The following is a 16852-nucleotide window of genomic DNA, read 5'->3' on the forward strand; positions in this document are numbered from 1 at the left end:
TGCCTAATTTTTACACCAGTCGATGCGTGAAGCTACCAGGATTCTGTGGAAACCTCATTTTTAGGTGGGACATTCCATTTTATGTGCTACGAACATTTTTGTCGATCGACCACGTCGCCGCCGCGCGTGCACCGGGCTCCCAGGTGCACCGGCTGCGTGCCGGCTACGTGGCGCGCACTCGCGCGAGCTCCGTATCGCCGATCAAGTTCTCTGCCCCATCAACCAGCATGGATGATCTCGAAGTGACCGAAGTGGCGAAGGCGAGTTTTTCGCGAGATGGGCTGGCGAACAACTCGCCTTCGCCAACCGGCGAAGCTGAGTGTCGACTCTTCACCCCAAAGTGACTCCACCCAAACCTCAAGCACTCGCTCTCGCTCCAAGACCAGGCCACCTGTCCAAAGCGCGAGTTCTCAAGGCTGGACGCATGCCTCCGCTACCTTCCAACGAAATCAAGGTTATCATTCGCCCGAAGGGAGCCCTCAATATCGCCAAAATTGGTAGTCCTACCGTGACTACAACCGTATTCCAAGCCCCACAGCTCAGCCCAGCAGATATTCAACAAGACACCGTGTGCCCCACCACCCAACAAAACATTGTCGTTGTCAGTACGCCAAGCCCGCCGAACGCCGACGTACTGTCTGCATAAAATCCATTCAAGTCAATGGGGTCACGCACGATGTTAACGCGTATGAGACGGCCGCCGAAGACACCACGAAGGGAGTCATCCGCGGAATCCCCCTCTCCGATACCCAACAGCAAATAAACGCCAATATCGTAAATACCTGCAACCCGCTCGCACTAGCCGCAAAACGCATTGGAACGACAACCACTGTTGTCACCGCCTTCAGCGGCCCCGACCTGCCATATCTGGTTCGTTACGGAGCCACCTTAATTCCATGCTCATTATACCGCAAGCAAGAAATTTGCTACAAACGCGGCCGCCTCGGACACCGCATGGATGTCTGCCCTAGTCCCAATAACAAGATCTGCCGAGGTTGCGGAGTCCGCAACCCACCTCCCGACCACACGTGTAACCCCAAATGCTCGCAGTGCGGCGGCCCTCATCTCACGGCAGACAAATCGTGCACACGGCTCCCTGCAAGACACTGTACGTTGTTCGCAAGCGCATCGGGGAACGCCGAGCAGCAATGCAAGTAACCCTTCAAAAAAGTGACTTCCCGCCCATGAACTACAAGCACCGCTCCAAATCCCGGTCTCCATCACGCTCGAGGCAACATTACTCCCCGACCCCTTCACTATGGGCGCCTCGCGAGAGGGTCGGAACACACCTTCCCCACCACCCACTAACACTAATGATAACGCAGAAATAGCTCACCTAAAAAAAGAAAACGCCATTATGCGCGACCTAATTCACAAGCTTTCGCAAAAGGTTCGTGACCTCAAACAATCCAAAACACCCGCTCCTACACCACCCGCCGAAGCGCCCCCTCCTCTAGCCAAGACGCCCCACTGACACAGGCTCCCAAAAAGCGGGCCCTTCAAGAGGGAGCTGCGGGCCAAGTGCGGTCAGAGTTTAAGGACATGCTAGTCTCACTACGAAGCCCGATGGAAACACTCCAGAACGCAGTCGAATCCGTACAACACGGCCTTCTCGTCCTGGCACAGCGCGTCACAAACGTTGAAAACCACCTACAAACTCTCCCCATGCCCGGTCCTGCTGCCCACGAAACCCCTGCACTGCCCATGATGGCATACCCCAATGGCCATCATGGCCCACCCTAACAACGATACACTTATCTGGCAGTGGAACTGCCGAGGCTATCTGCGCAAACCAGTCATCCGTCAACACCTACGTACCCTCACCCGGCAACCGGACATCATCATGATTCAAGAAACCCATATCGATTCGGTCACCCTCCCAGGTTACCAACCTTTCATCCCGTCAGACGCTTCTCGCCGCCTCTGCACCTTCGTCCGCAAGAGAATCACCGCCATTGAACACAATCTGCACGTCCGAAACATCAAACACCTTTTTGTTGAACTTATACCCACTAGGAAACGCAAGGAAAGTATTTTGCTCCTTAACGTGTACAGCCATCCCTCTGCCAAAGTTTGAAGCCGCTTTCTCACCCTTTTCAAGAAGGCGCTTAACGTATATGGCACCAACCCTCTCGTTATCGGTGGACACTTCAACCTCCCCAACACGGTTTGGGGATATGGCTACTCTACGACGGCGGCTCAAAACCTCTGGCAAGACTCCGAGGACCTCGGCCTCACTTTCGTTACAGACCCCACGTTCCCTACAAGCCTCGGTGATTCCACTTCCCGCGACACTACCCGGACCTCACATTAACCAAGAATGTCACCAACGCCCAATGGAGCAACACACAACATGATCTCGGTAGTGACCACTTCATCATTGCCATACTTATCCCTCGGATAGCTGCAGTCACCGCCAAACCCCGAAAGTTCACCTTGGTTGACTGGGATGCATTTCGCAAGCATCGATCCGCTGACCTGCACGCGGAACGCATAGCGGACATTGATGCATGGACCCGAAATATCCAATCGGATACCAAGGCAGCCACGCACGCCGTTACCACCGATGCCCCCGTCGAGCGCATGGACAGCATACTAGCTCATCTCCTCGCGGCTAAAACATCCATCCTATCCCGTTGGAAAGGGCAACGTCTGAACAGGCGCCTCCGCGCTAAAATAGCCCTCCTCACCAAGGAAATCGAAGCCTATTGCCTCACCCTCAGCCGACAAGAGTGGACTGAACTGTACAATACTGGTGACGGAAAGATCCACTGTGCCTCTTCTTGGAAGCGTCTCAAACATCTCGATAGTCAAGCCCACCCGCTCTTCCCAACAAGATCGCCTCACTAAACTTCTCTATACAGAAACGAATAAACAGGGCCGCGCCCAAGTCTTAGACCACCTTACTAACAAGTATCTCCCCGTGGGCTCAGTGCAGTCACACGGCTCTTACACCGGAGCTCCCAACCCCCCACTGGACGAAGACTTCAGTGTCGCTGAGATCCAAGCCGCCCTACTCAAATTAAACAGCCGCTCTGCCCCTGGCCCCGACGGGGTCACTAACAAAGCCCTCCGTAACCTGGATGACGCCTCCGTCACCCACCTTACAGATTATATCAATGACTGCTGGCGTAAGGGTGCAATTCCCCCAGCCTGGAAAACAGCAAAGGTCATCCTTATTCCCAAACTTGGCAAACCCTCTAGCCTCGATCACCTTCGCCCCATCTCCCTAACCTCATGTGTTGGAAAGGTTATGGAGCATGCCTTCCTCACCCGAATTAACACCTATCTGGAAGACACTGCAGTGTATCCTCACTCGGTCATTGGCTTCCGAGCTCACCTGTCGACCCAAGACGCCATGCTACAACTTAAGCACCATATACTTGAAGGTAGAACCCGCACTACTAAAGCAATACTCGGCCTCGACCTCAAAAAGGCCTTTGACAGCATAGCCCATTCAGCAATTCTCGACCGTATCTCACGCCTTAACCTCGGTGCGCGCACTTATAATTACGTCAGAGACTTTCTCTCTAATCGCACGGCCTTCCTCTCGGTGGGGGATCTCCGCTCCGACGCCCGGACTCTGGGCAGCGCGGGAACGCCACAGGGCTCCGTTATTTCCCCAATGCTCTTTAATCTCGTCATCATCGATCTTGCCAAGGAGTTGCAGCAAGTAGACGGTGTCAACTACACCATCTACGTGGACGATATCACCATATGTGTCCATCAGGGCAGTGAATATAGGCCAAATAGAAATGGCACTACAATCCGCCATTGAAACAGTCGAGACCTATCTCCAAGGCACGGGGCTTCGCTGCTGTCCTGCGAAGTCCTAACTCTTCCTCTACAGGCCTACTCTCCGTGGCCGCCGTCCGAAACATTCCACCGCTAAACGCCAATACGAAGACATCGCGCTTCACCTCACGGATGGTAGCCCCATTCCCCTCGTCACCAATATCGGTGTGCTCGGCATGCTTCTAGAGGCGAACTAAGCGAATGGCATGGCCCTCGCAAAAATCCAGGTCAATGCATTCAACACCATGAGACTTTTGAAGCGGGTCTCCAACCACCGTGGGCGTATGAAAGAGGAGAATCTTCTCCGATTAATCCAGTCATTCGTAATTTGCCACATCACCTACGTTGCTGCGTTTCTAAATTGGTACAAGGCTGAGCAAAACAAACTCAACATCCTCCTACGCGGTATCTATAAACAAGCCCTCGGTCTCCCCGGTTACACCAGCACTGACCTCCTCCTTCAACTAGGCGTCCATAACACACTGTACGAGCTCATCGAGGCCCAACGCCGCTCTCAGCTGGAGAGACTCACACTCACAGCTGGAGAGACTCACACTCACAGCGACGGGCCGCCATATCCACACCTCGCTGGGTATCACCTACTACCATCAGCACGGCCATAAACACCAGATCCCCTCCACCATACGAGCCTAGAGTCACGCCGACCGTATCCCCAGAAACATGCACCCCGAATACAACCGCGCACGCCGCACAGCACGTGCCACGGCTCTCACCAAAGCCCTTGCTCGCAACGACGGTGTGAGTTTCGCCGACGCCGCCGAATATCCCCACGGTACCCGCTTTGCAGCCGTCACCACACGTGAAGGCTCTCTCCATCATGCTATCAGCCTAGTAACCCCACATGCTGAGGAAGCTGAAGAAGTGGCCATCGCGCTAGCTACACTAGGCCGAACATGCCATACCATCGTCTCTGATTCCTGCTCCGCTGTTATCAACATCAACGGCCGTATCTCCCACCAAACCTTGCGCATCTTGCAACAAGCACCCCGCTCAACCAACCATCAGGTTACACTCGTCTGGTTCCCATCTCATGTAGGCACCGTCCAAACGCACCTCCCCAACCTCAACGAGGTTACCCACTCCCAAGCGCGAGGGCTAGTTAATCGCGCGGGAGATGGGGAGGCTGCCCCCACCGGTAGGGATCGCATGACACGCTACAATGATGTAGTGAAATCCTTCTATTTAGAGCGTAGGACTTTCCCCGGCCCGCACAGCAAGCTATCCAGAGCGCAGGCTACAACTTTCCGCCTGTTACAAACCAACACTTACCCCTCGTTACACCTTTACAACAAGATCTACCCAGACATTTACCCCAATCCCACGTGCCATATCTGCAAGACACAGCCAGCCACACTTACACACATGGTTTGGGACTACACAACAATACCCCGACACCAATCCCACGACCCTCTCGTTGAGATGGCACGCTGCCTTGCGTAGCTCCAACCTCGACGACCAACTCTGGCCGACCCAGCAAGCCTGCGAGGCGGCGATGAGGCAACACCTCTACGTCCCCGCGTGGGAGGCCTAGGCCCAGCCACCAGCTCTTGCTGGTTTTAATAAAGTTTATTCAGTCAGACCCAGCACGCCCGTGAGGCGGCGGCGAGGCAAGCCCTCGACGTCCCCTCATGGGAGGCTTAGGCCTGGCCATCATAAAGTGCTGGTTCCACAATAAAAGTATATTCCACCTCCTCCTCCTCCAGTCAGTCAAAGGGTTAAGGATTTTATCGTAATGTTTAATGTAGTAATTATTTACAGAGAATAAATCCTTCCATGGCCTTTTTCGGGCAGGAAACAGAAAACGTTTTCCAAGGCAGCAAACAGCGTGCGAACATAACGAAAGTAAGCTTCCTACAGTGCCTGCGCGCCGCATCTTTCTGTCTCGCGGGAGCTACAGCACCGCTCAGCACCCTTGAATTTTTAACAGACGTTTAAAACAACACACGCGCACAAATAAATGTAAATAAACGCGAAATTTGTTTTCTACACACGTGCGTTACTTCGCAATTACTCATCCAGTGCTCCTACAGCAACTTTATCGCTCAGATAAAAAAAAAACGCAATCGAGAGGGCTCAGTGCATTGAGAAACGTGCTTGCAGTATCGGAAAAGCCGAAACTAGAAATGAGCTCGCGATACCACAATGCCCTGGAACACGATTTTGAATTCATAAAGAAACCAAAATATTTAGTTAAAGTGACCTGCCAAATCTCTCCTTTCCACTTGCTGAGTCAAGCGGAGGCGGACGTCTGTAAACAGGTGGAAATATCGATGGCACATACGCGGGATGGTTCGCAACGTTGTTTTTTCTGTTGCCAACGAAGTGGCGGCTGCAGATTCTTGAGTTTTCGCTTGGTTGCCATAGTCCCCCGCCAGGGCTACACAACACAATTACAGCAGAACATTATCGCACTTTCTCACTTGAGCGGCTGTGCTGTGGAGAATGCGAGTAATTCGCTTGCCCAACACGTCGAGCGGCCCGTATCCAGCGCTCTCGCCTTTCTCGTTCATACTACCGTGATGAAAATCGGTAAAACTGAACGTTGTTATTCAGTCATTTACGTTCATGGCAATTTACAACGCAACAGTAGCGTCGATTGCGGCGTTTCTTGGTAGCGCGCGGAGCTGTCGCGCGCAATGCAGCGATTGCGAAACATTTGTTCAGCAAGTGTTGGAATCTGCCACGCCACTGTTATCAGCTACATTTTCCAATGTCCCGAGAAAGCTCTGCCTTATACAAACTTTATATTCATCTGAAATGGACACCATCTCAAGTGCATAGGTGTGCGAAATTTGAAAGTTTCTATCTCAATTAGGAGCATTAAAGATATTTACTGAAACCTTTCTTGTTCTTCTTGGTTTTTTCTATGCGTTATATGAGCTTCTCCCTGTGTCCTCAGTAAAATAAATGAGGCTTTTTGTTTATGTTTGACGAATGTAGGGATCCGATAACGGGTGATGCATAAGCAAAATTACAAGTGTGGAGGGTAATTGGGTCCTACTTAATAAATTACTCATGCGATCGCTCCGGAGTGTTATCAATGTGTCTTACGAGCAACGCAAAATTTAGCTATTGCCCTGGCAGAACTTTAAACGCCACCGGGCGAAAAATTAAGGAAAATGAGTGCAAAACTTTCTGAACTCTCTGAAAATGAGTGCATTACAGAGCAAAACTCTGTGCGAACTAAGTGGCGTGTGGATCAGCTACAACTTTCGCAAAAACCTTATACATGATTAATTCGAAAGTGTCATACAGCTGTTTTCAGCTACGGTTGGCAATTTCCTCAGATTTATATTTTGTGGAAATATTGTTCATATTAAGTGCACTGCGTGGCGAAACTTTAGTGTTCCTGGCCTGATTATAAGCATTGCAAGTAAGTACTGAACCCACGCTTTTCCGTCGTTTTTTTTACGTCATTTCGGACTCGTAGAATTACCTGGTGCCACGGTGAACTAAACCAGGCATCTTGTTCACATATTTTTTTTATTACAGGCAGGTTACGGGTTGCGCGTTGGCTAGGTTCAATACGTGTAGGCTAGTTGCGCGGCATTAGCAGTACCTTACGTCTTCAAGGAATCCGGAGCATTGCCATTGCGTTTTACGAACAACCAGAATACATCCCGCAGTGCTGGTAGAACTGTGAACGCAACCGATATCAAGTTTAGCGTAAAAATAAAAGTGTGTGTGTGTGCGTGGGGGGGGGGGGGGGGGGGAAGGGGGCGACGTCCACCCTATGGCCAATGATCTGGCAAAGTAAACTGTGTATGGGTGAATTACTGCCTTTGTAAAAATTCCTTAGGAGTGCTGGAGGGCGTTATATGCGGCCAATGTTTCCAACAGGCCAATCGTATACAGTCAAAATTTCAAAGAACAAGACTTAATCACAGGTAAATTAAATCTGTTATTGAAACTGCAAAAATACCCAGCTTCGCTGGAAAATGGCTTGTGATTCCTCGGGGAAGCACGCGACAGTTGCAGTTTTTGTTCACTGTGGAGGATGGCGTTTCAAGTTCCTCGACTTCCGCCTGGCCGGCCTTTTACTGGTCCTGTGCTGCCGTTATTTAGAGAACATCAGTGCTGCGGCACACCCACATCATTGTGTGCATTGCTACGGAAAAGTTCATTTGCACCTGCCGCGGTAGCCGCATTGCTATGGAGTTTCCCAGCTGAGTTGGAGGCATCGGGTACAATCCCGGCCCCTGCGGCTGCATACAGATGGGGGCCGAACGCAAACATGCTGATGTTCCGTGCATTGGGAGGACGTTGCTGTTGTTTCTTATCAAGCATGCGGCTCCTACCCACTGTTGGGGATTGGCCAAGAAATTGATGGAATGTTAAAATTTATAGTTATGAATCAATTTCAGAATATCTATGGACGTTTCGGAAAAGTTACCTGTTAAAATAAAATCAGTAAAGTCAAATCGAAGGAATAATCATTATTTAAAAGTACACGAGAAAGTAAATACAGAATTTTAACAGGACATTCGATTGGATTCTATAAGAAATGTTTGCACAAATCAGCAAATGTCCCGGTGGCCGAATCACAAAGTGACGGCCTCAATCTAAAGAATAACAGGTTCTGTTAAGTCCAGACCGAATCCTCGAAGACGTAGTTCCAATATACTTTATCTTGCCGCAGTAAAACGGCGACAAGATTGCAGGAAGTGATGGATTGCTTATTCTTCATTACAAAACGAGCAGAGAGGGGAGGGCACCAAACCCGGCATGTGTATATAGAAGTTCAGGGAGGGAATGCGGCCACGTAATTTTAGGTGGGAAACCTGAAGCATCTTCGTGTTACAGATGGACGTTAAAGAACTCCGTGTGATGAAAAGTAATACAGTGTCTCCCCTACGGCCTGTCTCATAATCAGATCGTGGTTTGGCACGTAAAACCAGGATATATTTATTTAAATTTTTTTGCGACTTCCCCAATTAGATCGTTAAACTTATTCGTTTGTTCCTTTCTTTTAGTATGTGCACTTGATAGCTTTCGTATTCCTCTTAGCTGAAAGTAGTCATTTCATCTGTGCTCAAGCACACGATAGTATTTTGAATTTTATTGAATCTCATCGTGTGCTCACAAAAAGCTCATAATTTCGTGCGCTCACAATCGACGGCGTTCAGTGATAATGAAAACGTACGCTCATACTGAACGGCACTGATTCATGTTCCCACTCACGCTCACACCTTGTACAATTACGCTCACCCACAGGTATGCGTACTTCGTCACACTTACACCTACCTACTCCGTCTAAATATGGAAGAGCCCCATCACCTTAGTGTGTTTAAGTGCGCGTGAGTTTAAGTGAGTCTAGCTAAGCGTGACCGGGTGTGACCTTAGTGAGACCATGTAAATTATAGCTTTTCGGATTCTGGGGCTCTCCGGTAGCGAGTCTGTATGTGAAGCTGAATCTATGGGATCCCGAATGAATCCTTGTCTGTGTGTTCATGAGTGGCGTCAGTTGGATCTAGTGAGCTTCAGTGTGGACATCAGCTTGCACTTGCAGTTCGGAAAACACGTTCGGCGCAGTGAACTCCGTCCTCGGCTGGGCGGGATGCTGGTGTAGGCCGGCATCCCACTCTTACTCGCTCAACATATATATATATATATATATATATATATATAGATGTTTACGGCTCACTCGGATTCAGACTAGCCGAAATTGCACTCAGCCGGGGACGCTCGAACCAGAATTATGTTCAGCCGTGCTCACTCAAGAGTTACGGGTGAGACTCATTAGTGCGTTTGCTGACCTAAGGAACTTGGCAAAACCACCTTCGCTGCAGAGACACCATCGTCTTCGTACCCACGTCACTGCAGCTGTCATCGTGTCCTGTCCGCGTCACGCCGTTGTTGACGCCGTCGGGCCACCGTCTTTACCGTTTATTCGTCTTGCCGTAATTTATTTGGTCGTCGCTGTCATTGTGTTGTGGCTGGTATATTTCATCTCAATTCTATTTCTTATTTGTGAAAGTGTCACGAATATACAAGCCATTGAGCATGACCGGCCCGTTTTTTTGCAGTCCGTAATGGCTGTCGTAGTAAAAAAAAACATCTACAGTCGCAGACAAAGTATGTAGACAAACCAGTTAATTTCACCACGACTGATGCGGGCAACTTCGAAATGACAAAGGCCAACTAAATTTTCTCACTTGAGAACCGTATTAAATATTTAACTTGCTAGACGTGCACACTGAATTCGACGAATTTCAGCGTTTTTTGTATAGGCTAGGTCTAGAAATGCTTGTCCTTGACGGTACTCCCGCTGCTTCCTGGAAAGAAAGGACACTATAGCCAACTCAAGAACTGTGCAGTGCATCATTCAGTGGCTGCTTCAGAAATTTTAGGAAGCAACGCAGCGTGAGCGAGGCACGTCACGACTTCTTTCTTTCGAGCACTGGCACGGCGCAAACCACGAAATTTTCACGGTTGTTGACATTGCACGCAGCCAACAAACATGTCAGAGGTATTGCGCTTTCACTGACGAGCATCTTTCATGCAACCGACTCCCCGCACAAAAAAGAACATATATTCAAAAGCAGAAAAGCGTTCACTCTTTCCACTTGTCGTCCCGACATGTGGTCGGAAGCGGCCACTTGACATCATATAAAAGCTAGGTACGGCGGACAAGCTCCCAGTGCAAAACACTGACCACGTTGCCATTTTTCGGACTGTATCTCAGACAAGAAGGGGAGGTTGCACACGTAAAGGCGCCGGGAGAAAATCGAAATGTTCTCGAAGGTAAAATTATCGCACAGTGTCTTTCCGACGGACGTCTGGGTGGTTTAATTCCGCGCAAGTCGCATAACTGACAACGCGCGCTCCACAAATTTTAAGATTTGGGGTGTAGAATTTATTGTATGCAAAAATATTTGCATAATATTTTCAGAGCTTTAGGCGTTGCTATGCAAGCGAAATATTGAAGCATAATACACTGACCCGTTACCTAGAATAAATTCACGCTCTTTGCTTTTTCAATGCGGAAGATCTTATCATGCATGGTCTGCACGTTTTCAGTATGGTTATGCTGAACGTTATGGGCATATCAAGCTATATTTTACAGATGCTGTTTCCGCAGGACTACATATCTGGGAGTACCTTTTTCTGAGTGGCTTTTAAACATGTGTTTTCAATGCTATCATTATCTGTTTATGAGTTCGCTTTAGTTCTTAACACCGAGATATCTGAGGGTTTTGCTAGGTTCAGCGCCCGATGATACTATCTAGAAACCATGTCTATGACTATCTATAACATTATCATCATCATCATCATCGTTATTAGCCTATATTTATGCCCCCTGCAGGACTGTCTATGTCACCAGTGCATTTTTTCCTTCTCTGCAGGTGAAACTGCTCGTGCTTTGCTTTGTCGCAAAGACATCCGCGCTGCATCACCACCAGTCCGCACCTGGATACCAGGGTCCCGGCTACAGTGGTTACGGTGGCTATAACGCTCCTGCAACAGGCACACCTTACCAAGGATACGGTGATTACTCATCCGTAAGTAAGGATTGCACTGTAATTCTGCGGAATTCAGCTTTCTTTCTTGTTGTAACTATAAAATCAAGCGCTCGCAATACTTTTCAGCATTACTGTCTTTACTGAAGAAGTGGAGAAAGTAGCTGTTGTACTCTTAAGCACTACATATCGCCCAGTGTGGGGAGGGGAAAAGTGAAGTCACTACATCGATCGTTCTCGGCCCAAAATTTGCTGAATGAGCATGAAACAGAAAATCAGATTGAAATTCGGAATATGTAGTACCCACGCCAGTAGTATATTTGTTCAGATATTTAGCCACCATGTTGACCTGCATTCTTCAGCATCCGTTTCGTAATTTCTCAGCACGAGGTCGTGGGATGGAATCCCGGCCACCGCAGCCACATTTCGATGGGGGTGAAATGCGAAAACACCCGTGTACTTAGATTTAAGTACACGGTAAAGAACCCCAGGTGGTCCGAATTTCCGGAGTCCCCCGCTACGGCGTGCCTGATAATCAGATCGTGGTTTTGGCACATAAAGCCCCAAATTTAATTTACATTTTTTAACTGTTTCGTAATTTATTGTAATTTTCTTTTACTCACCACACTCAAGGTCGAACAGCTACGAGGAATTATATAAGAAGCAATTTTTTTACTTTCTCTATGAGGACGCGATAACTATACAGAATAGATACGTGACGTTCGCAGTACGCAAAACCGCAAATCGCGTTGTGCTGCAGCCAACTTGGGGATACGATATTCCGTTAAGCGCATTATCCATCAACCCAATCCACTATCTCTGTGACACTCGTAACACTATAAGGTGTGCATTTCTTCACTCGCTAGTGTTCTGCATTGATAATGAGTCAGTAGTATATATTACCTTGTAGCTGACTGAATTTCCTTTGAGGCACGCACCAGGCTCCACTTATAAAGCTGCAACATTTCGGGAGGTGTTGTGATATTCTCTTTATTCTCTTTTTCGATGCAGCCACCGCAGCCATACAGCTTTGGCTACGACACGGCTGACGAGTTCGGCAACCGGCAGTTCCGCAGTGAACAAGGTGACGCAAATAACGCAAAGACTGGCTCGTATGGTTATACGGACGTCAACGGTCTCTACCGGCGTGTCAGCTACGTCGCCGACGCCAATGGCTTCCGCGCCACTGTAGACACGAACGAACCGGGCACGGCGCCGGGAGCCAGCGCCGACGTTGTGTTCAACGCCGCGCCCGTTGTGCCGCCCGTTCCTGCTGGGACGGCAACACCTGCTGCGTACGGCGCCAGGGCAGCCCCTGGTTACAACAACGCATTGAGCGGATATGGTGGATACGGATACGACCCTTACGGCCGCGGTGCTGGAGCCGGCTACGGTGGCTACGGACGGTTCGGCTACGGCCCTAATGGAGCTGCTGTGGGTGGTTATGCCAACGGTGGACGCACTCCTTCCGGCTACGGTGCCCCCGGCTATCCGGTGGGCCAGTATGGTCCAGCTGGCTACGGCAGATTAGCCGCTGGTCACCAGGGCTTCCGCCGTCGTAGATAAAAGGTGCATTCGGTGCCTGTGAATATTTGAATGGGTAAGGGACGCTGCAGACCAAGAAGTCATTGTGTGTGTTCTCTGTCTTCAAAGTGAGATATCTGGGACGCGTTAATAAAGTGATTTTGCAATTTTTTTGTTGTTTGACATCTTGTGAAATTTCTACGAAGTGTATAACGATGCTGCCGATATGTCAAGGCGGGTATTGGGGGGATGCGGTATGGAGACCTGCAGTGTCTAATAGAGGCCATAAATGCTAGCGCAAACACAACGGTATTGCATTTCCCTTCAGTGGGTGGCGCCACAGTCTGCTGTTTCAGCGGTCATTCATTCATAGTTGCTGTTTCAGTGGTCATTCTATAGGCAAAGAGCATAGAAAAATTCCATTGAAAGATATGCGGATTCCACGCACTCTGGGAATCGATGGAAGAGAAGTTTTGTATGCTGTTTGCTTTGAGCGACGATAATTAGAGGTGATATTGGCCGCGAATGTGTAATTCCTTCAGCGTTTAGTCCAATAGCAGAGTGGTAGGTTGATGTTAAACGTTACCTTGTGTGTACCACTGTGTCTCCGCACTCCGAAGAACACACAGGGAAACGTGTTTGCTTGAGGCGTTGTTGTGCGTCATTGCTTATAGTGTCTGAGAGTTCAGCATTATCATTGCCTCACATGGCATATCGCATCGTGACAGAACTGTTAAACTTCAATTAAATTATGCCGCTGTATGTAATTGCATTATATATTATAAAATTGTATGCATGCATTGCATACCTACATTCGCGGTCGGCACCACATTTCGCAGAGAATGCCCACGTGTTCCGCGCGACGCTTCTTTCGGGCCTGGGTGTCCTCGATTGAGTGCAAGCTTGGGAGCCATTTTACTGGCGCGTGTTTACGTCCTCATATTGCATACGAGGCCAGCACCCTGTTGTGACACCAGCTCCAAGAGCTATCTTGAGGCCATGGACGATTATAATGTTCACACTATCACAGCCCAGCACGCGACCTCCACAGCCGAGCACCTGCATTTTTGTCGCATAAGGCTCATTAATAAGCCGGGACGACACCGATTTTGATCTGCCGACAGTTGGTGACAACAGTTTACATGACAGAAAACGCTGTGGCCAAAGGTCTGAAGGAAGGAAAACGCTGTCGCCAACAGTCGGCACCAGGGACCCGAGCACACGAGGATTGGACCCTCCCGCGCGTAGCCGTGCGCGGCTTTGCCGTGTCCGGGGAAAAGAGGATCCTGGAGGTTGAGCCGATGCTGGGTGTTCGGACCTTTATGGCCCCTCGGCGGAAGCAACACACCTCTTTGGCCTCGGCTTCACGTAGACGGCACCCCCGGACTGACCCACCCGGGGGAAATCGGCAGTCGCCTTTTCCTGTCCTTCTCCTCTCTCCAACCTCCGACTTTTTATCTTTTTTTAAATCTTTCCTGTCTTCTCTTCACTTCTTTTTACTTCCTATTTCTGAGGCGGCAAGGGTTAACCTGGTGTATGGTATCCAACCTTGGGTATGCTATATTGGGTTATAGTAGATACGTACAGCTGGCGTCTGCGATTCCTCCAGGTCTCGTAGCGTCCCCTTGTTGGGCTCGGTGGTGGGCGGCTGGCGTCGCTACCGAAGTCAAATAATCTTTTATGGCTTCGACATCGTTTCCACGCCTCCCCGATCGTCCTCTTTCTAAAAGAGGGCGCACCGATGAAACCTTTCAGTTTTCCACAAAGAACATTGACAAATTTCCACGGTCCCATATTATCCACACTGAATGCCCAGAAATGACAGCAAGATTAGTCTCACCTTTTCTTGTGTCGAAGTGTCTTACGGACACAATCGGACCAGGTTATAAAGCCACGAAAATGGCCAGTGGAGACCTTCTCCTAGAAGTTCAGAACAAGACCCAGTATGACAAACTTAACACCCTCCTGTCCTTTGGCAATACTCCTATAACCGTAACTGCACACCACTCCTTGAACACAGTTCGTGGTGTGGTATCTGACAGTGACCTCTTGAATCTAACCGAAAATGAACTCCTTGACGGATGGAAAGATGAAAATGTTGTTCAAGTGCAGCGAATCAAGATAAGGCGCAATGACCAGGAAATCCCGATAAAGCACTTAGTTCTAACCTTTGGCTCCAGTGTACTCCCAGAATATATCCAAGCAGGCTACATAAAGATACGTGTCAGACCATATATTCCTAATCCTCGCAGGTGCTTCAAGTGCCAGAAGTTTGGTCATAGCTCCCAGAGCTGCCGTGGTCGAATGTCCTGCGCAAAATGTGGTGCTAATTAACACGCAGCTGAAAATTGCACATCTGACCCGCATTGTTCAAACTGTGATGGAAATCATGCAGCGTACTCGCGCTCTTGCACTGCGTGGAAGAGAGAAAAGGAGATCATCACTCTAAAAGTGAAGGAGAACATTTCGTTTAATGAAGCAAGGAAGCGATTTTCTTTTGTAAAACCTTCTTATGCCGATACGGTGCGCGTGGGGGCTGCGCCGCACCGGCCTCTAGCAGCTGTCCGAACCACACACAGTGTGCCGGCAGCAGCTACTTCTGCCCCCTCGGTGGTGGCAGCTGCCGCTGCTCCACCTTCGTCTAGGAAAGACCAGCAGGCCTCCGAGCCTGTGGCCTTTAAGGCCCCCGCACAAGCAGTGAGGCCTGAAAACCGTCCCATGTGCCCCGGGAAAGGGCGAACAGCGCCTCGCAAGAGGCGATGGATACTTCTTCTTGCCCCTCTGCGCCTCTGGCACAGAGGGAGCGGCGTGGCTCACTCGAGCGCGCCAAAAAAGAAAAACATCGAATCACTGCTCCACAAAAAAACACAACTCCTTAAGTTAAATATCTTGTTTTGTACACAGAGCATTCATTTTGCTTTTAATTAATATGGCTGTCCAAATTTTGTAGTGGAACGTCAGAGGTCTTATGAATAATCTAGATGACGTCCAAGAACTCACCCGTCACTTCCAGCCAAAGATGCTCTGTGTACAAGAAACGCATCTGAATTCATCACATAATAATTTTCTTAAGCACTTCGTAATTTTTAGAAAAGATCGTGATGGTGCTGTCACATCATCAGGAGGCGTTGCGATAATTGCTGATAAGTCGATCGCCTGTCAAGAGGTGACATTACAGACTCCTCTTGAGGATGTGGCAATCCGCGCCATATTGCATGATAGGCTCGTAACACTCTGCTCGTTATATATTCCACCAGATTATATATATTGAATCGGATGGTTTTTGAAAACTTGATATCCCAGCTGCCTCAGCCCTACATGGTGCTTGGTGATTTTAATGCCCACAATACGTTATGGGGCGACTCGCGGTGTGATGCAAGAGGTCGCCTCATTGAAAATTTCCTGCTGTCTACAGGTACCTGTCTCTTCAATAAGAAGGAGCCTACCTTCTACAGTACGAGACACAACACGCACTCTGCCATAGACTTATCAATTGGCTCTCCTTCACTACTACCACATTTCGAATGGTCAGTGATCAAAAATCCGTATAGAAGTGATCACTATCCTATCATTCTACATACGGCAGAACAATTGGTACATAATCCCTATCCGCCTCGCTAGAAGCTAGAGAGTGCAGATTGGCAACGATATCGGCAACTTAGCTATGTATCTCGAAATTCTATTAATAACCTAAGTATAGATGGTGCGGTCTCATATATCACTGCTGTCATAATTGATGCGGCGACAAACTGTATACAGCAGACACGTGGTTCCACAACCAAGAAACGAATTCCTTGGTGGAATGACGCATGTAGAAAGGCGCGGAAAGATCAAAATAAGGCTTGGGGCCTTTTGCGTCGTTCACCAACGACAGAAAACCTTATAAATTTTAGACAGATTAAATCAAGAGGGCGGCGCACACGACGTCAAGCACGCAGAGAAAGTTGGGAAAGGTTCCTTTCAAGAATCAATTCTTACACGGATGAGGCTAAGGTGTGGAAGAGATTGAGAAAATTTTATTGTCGACAATCGCACCCACTTCCTTTGCTGAA

The 16852-nt window shown here is 49.0% G+C and overlaps 1 protein-coding gene across 1 annotated transcript; it reads left to right on the top strand.

The window, feature by feature from the left end:
* Positions 1 to 227: 227 nt before the first annotated feature.
* On the top strand, positions 228 to 12842 carry LOC119440079 (spidroin-2). Its single transcript, XM_037705022.2, has 3 exons — positions 228 to 260; positions 11163 to 11318; positions 12288 to 12842. The coding sequence occupies exons 1-3, from the start codon at positions 228 to 230 to the stop codon at positions 12840 to 12842; spliced, it is 744 nt and encodes a 247-aa protein (XP_037560950.2).
* The last annotated feature ends 4010 nt before the right edge of the window (positions 12843 to 16852 follow it).

The sequence above is a fragment of the Dermacentor silvarum genome, chromosome 2 (genome assembly GCF_013339745.2).
Source record: "Dermacentor silvarum isolate Dsil-2018 chromosome 2, BIME_Dsil_1.4, whole genome shotgun sequence".
NCBI classification, from domain to species: Eukaryota; Metazoa; Arthropoda; class Arachnida; order Ixodida; family Ixodidae; genus Dermacentor; species Dermacentor silvarum.